General features: G+C 35.7%; 1 protein-coding gene across 2 annotated transcripts in view; it reads left to right on the top strand.

Moving 5' to 3' along the window:
- Nucleotides 1–7098, top strand: part of LOC106883007 (beta-1,3-galactosyl-O-glycosyl-glycoprotein beta-1,6-N-acetylglucosaminyltransferase) — a 34344-nt gene that overhangs the window by 7863 nt on the left and 19383 nt on the right. For both annotated transcript variants that reach the window (XM_052975981.1, XM_052975982.1), the window contains exon 2: nucleotides 1963–3570. In XM_052975981.1, coding sequence (XP_052831941.1) covers nucleotides 2840–3570 — 731 coding nt within the window. In that variant the 5' untranslated portion in view covers nucleotides 1963–2839. The remainder of the gene's footprint in view (nucleotides 1–1962; nucleotides 3571–7098) is intronic.

The raw sequence follows: 7098 nt of genomic DNA, 5'->3' as shown, positions 1-7098 counted from the left end.
ATATATATATATATATATATACATATATATAAAGTGAAAGGGGTACAGTGAACTTCCCATGAGGATTGGAATATCCAACATTTCATATTCAATCCTTCGTTGGGGGCAGAGAAAAAGAGAAGAAAACGAGAAAAAAGTCAGAGTTTACATCCTTTCAGCTTGAAAAACTGGCTACAACTGATAATGGACGCAGAATAACATAGGCTGCTAACGTGAAACAGAAGTTATAGGAGAGAGCATGCAGAAAGGAGAAGGAAAAGGGTGATGGAGAGAAGAGAGTAAATAAGTAAATACGGGGATGTTGCAGAGAGAGAGGGTGGAAGGAAGATTAAAAAGGGTAAAAAAGAATTAAAAGGAGGTGAAAGGATGAAAGAAAAAAAAAATGTTCGTTCATACCTGTTGGGGACATAATGCCAAAATCAAATATGAGACATTGCTCCTTGCATTTCCTTGAGAGGTGGGGTTCTGTGGTGCAAGGCCATGCCACACACTGATAAATCTGCAATAGAATGATTCACAGTATTGAAGTGGGTGGCGACATGTTGGCCTGGCATATGTATCGTTATGCTTCCTATGTGTTCGTGAAAACGATCCCCAAGGCTTCACCCTGTTTCTCCAATGTAAAGAGCACCGCAGAGTTTGCATATAATGCAATATATGAGATTCGCCAAAGTGCAACAGAAGTGGTGTGTTGTAGGGATATTGCTTTTTGGGCCCCGTGATGGTGGTAATATTGTTGATGTGGAGACATGTGTAACATCGTCAGTGAGAACATTTAAAGGTTCCTGGTTGTGCAGAACTAGGAGCTGTGAAGCTTCTAACAAGGAAATTTCTAAGACTCCCATCTTTTTTAAAAGACAGGAGAGGTAGTGTGGAAAAGATAGGGGCAGTTGTTGGGTCAGAAAGAAGAATACAAAAGTTGTGGGTGAGTTTGTGCTTAAGAGGGAGGATGGATGGATGGTAGGTGGGAGAGAGTGGAATACGGTTGGTGGAAGTGCATGAAGGTAGTAGGAGAGCTGTGGTGTAGTTGATGGCTTGGGTTTGTTGGAGTGACGGGTCGACAACTGATGGAGGATACCTTTGATTTAGAAAAAAACTATCACATCGTTTTGCAATGGGATTCGAAATCTGAATCAATGCTGCAAGGTTGCTGAAGACAAAGAAATTGAGAGAAAGGTGTGGCAGATTTAATGTGTTTGGTGGGAGAGGAAGAATAGTGGAGGTAGGAGTGGGAGTCAGTAGATTTATAGCAGACAGAGGTGGGTATTATGTATTTTCAGCAGTTGCAAGTATAAGAATAAATATATCTTGAAGAACTGGAAGATTCTGCCTATTCCTGATTAACTTGTTAATATCTTTTCCAGCCTTATAATTTAAAGTCTAAGGAGGATAACTCTTTTATCGTTTTACTTTTTACTTTTTACATTTTAGTTTTTGTGTTTTTGTTTTCTGTTTTTCGTTTTCCATTGTTTTCACGTTTTCTATATGCTACATTCTTTGTTTTTTCGCATTTCTTCCCTTATTCAATTTTTTAGTTCGTTATGACACATGGTTTGTGCCTGATGAATATGTTTGAGATATTTCTCAACACATGAAACTATCCATAGCACTTAAAGACATGTACTGTGTCTGGTAAATAAATAACACACACACACACACACACACACACACACAGAATCATACACATGTAGGTTCTGTAATGTTTGATTTGCTCTTTCTTCTTTCACCCCAACTACTTATACCACTCCTGATTACAAACGTTTCATCCAGATGTAAAATTTGTATCGTTTTAATTCTCTGACTGAAGAATTTCCTATAGGAAATTCCTTACATGTCCATCTAACATGTAAAGCTCTAATTCCTGTTAGAAAATGCAACATGTGTAATGGTGAATAAATAATACCAAAAAATTTTGCAACCTCCTGTTTTGTTGTACAATAACTCTGCAAACTATATTTCCAGAATTTTCAACTCTGATATATAACTCACATCAATATAGCAACACACTACTTATACATACTGGATTGTAAGACTGGAATAAGCAGATGAACTTTAAGAGGAAACAGTTGGAGTTTTATCTTATCTACCGACATGATATACTTTATGTGTATATATAATCCCATTATAAACATGACAAATTGAACAAAACAAATACAATAGTCAGTTCTGAAGTGATTCTCAATGATTGGCAGATGGCTGTAAATCGTACCAAAAAATCTTATTGATTATTTTTCCAGTACAAAACACCAATCACAGATGACTAAAAGCATGAAGAAAGGATGAGAACTTCTGCTTACTTTCATAAAAAATATTTATCTATTTTTTATCAATTCCTTATGTCAAAATACAAAAATAAAATAAAATAAAATAAAATAAATGTAAAGGAAAAGAATAAATAAAGAAGCGAAGAAAGAGAAAAGGAAATGATAATCTTTAACATATTTTTAAAAGCTCTTTCCTAATACGCATAACAGAAACAGTGGGATATTTTATTTTTGCCTAGTTTGCTTTTGGTAGTATACATGCTGTCTGCTGTAAGAATAAGAAATGTTAATTTCTCATAGTTATGACAAATTTATATTTAATCGTTCAAAGGCTGTCCTCAGTTCATTGGCTGTTGCTGGATTTGTACTGTAAATCCTCTCTTTTAAGTATTCCCATAATAATAAGTCTAACAGTGTGAGGTCCAGTGAACACAAAGAGTATTCTACTGTACATTTTTGTCTGATTCACCAGATTCTTCTTCAAAAAATAGAGAAGAAAAAATATAATACAAGAAGTATAGATGAAAATTGGAATAATTCCTTAAAAAGATATCAGTGAGCAAACTGTAAAAAAGATGAACTTTCGGAGAAAAGTGTCTTCAATAAGAAAATTTAATTCAACACTTGTAATTTTATTCATCCTTATTATGATAGTAATAATGTTTACTAGCAGGAAAAGAAAGTCAATACCAATGTTAAAATCAGAATTTGTAAGGAAAACTTTCATGACACTATCAAATCGCAAAGTTGATTCTTTTAACTGTGCCAAGATTTATGATAACGATTTTCGAACATCACCTGAATTAGAGAAGGAAGCAAAGAAATATCCACATCCTGCACAAGACTTGTTGAAGCTGTCAGCAAACTGCTCAAGGTTTATAACTGAAAGAGGATACTTCATGAACAGTATGACAATAGAAGAGGAATCGTTCCCAATTGCCTATGGAATATTCTTTTATAATCAAGTCACACAAATGGAACAACTTCTAAGAGCAATATACCGTCCACAGAACATATATGTCATCCATCTGGACCAAAAAGCTGCCATTCATGACTACCATGTTGTCAAATCAATTACTGAATGCTTCCCAAATGTGTTTCTAAGCAGTAAAAGATTTAATATAAAGTGGGGTGATTTTAGTCTTGTTGAAGCAGATCTGGTAGTGATGAGAGATTTGTTGCGCTTTTCATCATGGCGTTATTACATTAATCTCTGTGGAATGGACTTCCCTTTAAAAACTAATCTTCAGATAATCAGGTTTCTTCGAGGACTTAATGGCGAAAATATTGTCGACCTTGACTTCAGGTATGAATCAAATTGCTTTTTCTTAATTTACTTTCAATCAAACTTATTTGCTTTCCTACTGTTTAAAATTTATTATTTGAAAATATCTAAATTTCACATTCAATAATTTGATCATTTCTTATTTCTTTTTCTTCACATTTGTGACATTTTAATACATACAACACATACAATATATAATTAATTTGAAGAATGATTTCATTAATAGTGTCGTTTGTTTGCGGTCCACTGCAAGAACACATTCAGACTTTTGACATGTTTTGACATGTTATGCAATCTTTGTAAATAATGTGTTCATTCACACAGTGTCATTTATTTCCAGTTCTCCATATAAACAATGTCCAGGCTGTTTGTCATTCAGTAGACTCAGAGATTATTACTTCACTTGGAAATAGGTGGATGGGTTAGTCACAGTTAGGGCATTTGGACATACTCTGCCGAAAAATAGATGATGATGATGATGATGATGATGATGATGATGATGATGATGATGATGCACTAGTAGTAGTAGTAGTAGTAGTAGTAGCAGCAGCAACAGTGGCAGCAGCCGCAGCAGCAGCAGCAGCAGCAGCAGTAGCAGCAGCAGCAGCAGCAGCAGCAGCAGCAGTAGTAGTAGTAGTAGTAGTAGTAGTAGTAGTAGTAGTAGTAAAATCCCTAGCTGGCAACTAGAAAAGGAAGGCTGTCCTCTCAACCAATCCACTGCTGTAGGTACTGCTGGATGATGGACTCTGGTGATGATGTTATCCATGTTTTCCAGTCCATGGTGCTGGCCTTAGCATGCTTGAGATCAAGACACTGTGACTGCAGGTTTTCCTCAATTTATTTTACCCATGTCTTCTTTGGTGTGCTGCACTGGATTCTCCAGTGCATGGGTTGTATTCATCATCATCAAGTCCACCTTCGACTACATTGACTGGACCACCTCATGAAGATCGTTGGAAATTGAGCAAGTGCCACAGAAGATCATTTTGTTCCTACATTTGACTTATGTCGGTTCAACTAGCCAGGTCCAGATCAGAGATAACCTCTCTGAGGAGTTAGCTGGTGGTCTCCTCCACTCTCCTGTTCAATGTTATCCTTGATGCAATCATATGGCAGGCTTTTGATGGACAAAGGGGTGTACAGTTCAATGATGATAATGTACTTACATACAAAACCAAATTTTCCAGATTTGCAAAAGTGCAGTATGGCAACAGATAAAACTTCAGCACCATATAATTCCTATGCATTCTAGCAAATAATGGCTACCCACTGCCATCTTCCACCAAACACCAGGAGACCTGTATAATTTCCACATATCCAAAGAAGGCATATGCTTCTTGAGACTGCCATATTTCAATGATAAAATCACTCCTGCAATCCAATGAGCAATTCGTAGAGATAGAGAGGAATTAAACATTCAGATGATGCACTCCAGTTCTTCCTTGAGGAAATTCCTAACTGTAAATTCGACCTGCAGAGTGCAACATGGCGTGCACACTAGCCAAATGTTCTATCAATAATATTGACATATATTCAAGGGCTTATGTAATGTATAAAAACAAAGCCTAACATCGGCAGTTTGAGGATCAAAAAAGCCCATGTCATTAATAAACTGAAGCCAGCGATTATCAACAAGAGATAAGTTTTATACAAAGCAGATTGATTATCATAATAGTACCATTCTGTGCATGTCATGAAACCCACCTTCTTCCTTTACTTTTCAACAAAAGATGCAAACTCAATATCCATTCTCCATTTTCTCCTGTTGAAGGTGTATCATCCTTGAAATATAGGAATAAAAGATAAACTACAATCTGTTGTTCTGTCAAAACAAATAAAAGTACAAGCCAAATCAAATGGAATCTCAGAATTGCACAATGGATGGAAAAGTAAGGCATTACATAATAAATGCTCCACAAGGGCCACTGATCCTGATGTTGGTACAAGTATGACCCATCAGTGGTTGGCTGCATCTGGACTTAACTCTTTCACATTTCTGATTACTTTGTCAAATGTAATGTTTATTTATTCATATTTTTTAAAATTAATCATGTATTATCTTGTAGCTTCAAGATTTTGAGGATATGATTGTTTATGTTTAGATTAACATTGTTGAGTAGGTGTAAGAAGTTAGATCTGCCCAGCTTCAAATTAAACAAATAGAATATTTGGACTAGATTTGGCTGATTTAAACGCTCATGGGTTAAATCAGAAATAGAGGGCTTCATTATAATAGCTCAGGATCAGTTTCTGCTCACCTGAAACTACCGAGCCAACATTCTTGAAAATAGTGCTGATCCAACCAGCCACTTTTGTTATGCAGCCACCTCATTTCTGAATGCTCTATGTTAGTCTCGAATAGATATATTAATTCCCATTTGCACTGAATCAATGGTACAAGTTTAGACTCCTGTATGGGAAGAACTGGTGGGAACATAAGCCTGCCTAAGTAGTAGAAAATAAAAATACTACATTACTATTCAAACTGATTGAGTTATTCAGGCCAATAAACCTAAATAGACCATTTATGGAACAAACATATTTGCTCATAGATACGTCAACTCCAGCAGACTGCAACACTTCTGGAAAAACATTTGAAAAGTTAAGTAAATATAAGGACCTTCAAATAGAGGTTTCAAAAATGTGGCACTTAAAAATGACAACTGTACTTGTGATCATCAGATTCTTTTGGGGATAATACCAAATGACATGTTTAAACACCAAGTACCAGGACACACTAAAATAACAATAAAAATTTGTTCTCATAGGTAATGCCCACATTCTAAGAGAAACACTGTCAACCTGAAAATACCTGATTCTCTTTAAACTATTTCAAAATTGAAATATAAATATAAATTTAACAGTATCTTACTTCTCAGTGTTTGATCTCCTTCCTCTACAATATTTCATTGCTAATCATAATTAAAATGTCAGACATGAGGTCCCTGGATGAGACTTGGAGCAGCTCATTTAAGACAAAGTAACAACAATGTAAACAACAACAACAACAACCTAGTTTAGTGTAGCTCCAGAAAACAGTATTATAAGGGACAGCTAGGATACTTAGGAAGGTTCTTGGCATTTGAGGTTACTTGTTACAGCCCAATGTTATGAATTTTTTCCAACAGTTTAATCTGTTGCGCATAGATGAAATAATAATGATCCTTTCTACTAAAGGCACAAGGCTTGAAATTTTGTTGGAGGGGACTAGTCAATTACATCAACCCCAGTGTTTCACTGGTACTAATTTATTGACCCTGAAAGGATGAAAGGCAGAATTTGAACTCAGAACATAGCGACAGATGAAATACCGCTAAGCTTTTTGCCCAGCAGGCTAACGATTTTGCCAGCTTACCAACTTTGAATTAATAATAATGATGATGATGATGATGATGATGATGATGATGATGATGATGATGATGATGATGATGATGGACTCTCCCATTGAAGGCAATGTATGAGTATTCAGCTTTTGCCTAACAACCAGCACAGATGATTTGTTTATAGTGATCAAATATTCATGCTGCACATTAGCTCACTCTCTCCAGC

Source organism: Octopus bimaculoides, chromosome 23, assembly GCF_001194135.2.
Source record: "Octopus bimaculoides isolate UCB-OBI-ISO-001 chromosome 23, ASM119413v2, whole genome shotgun sequence".
In the NCBI taxonomy this organism is placed as follows: Eukaryota; Metazoa; Mollusca; class Cephalopoda; order Octopoda; family Octopodidae; genus Octopus; species Octopus bimaculoides.
This window is presented reverse-complemented; position numbering and strand designations above follow the sequence as displayed.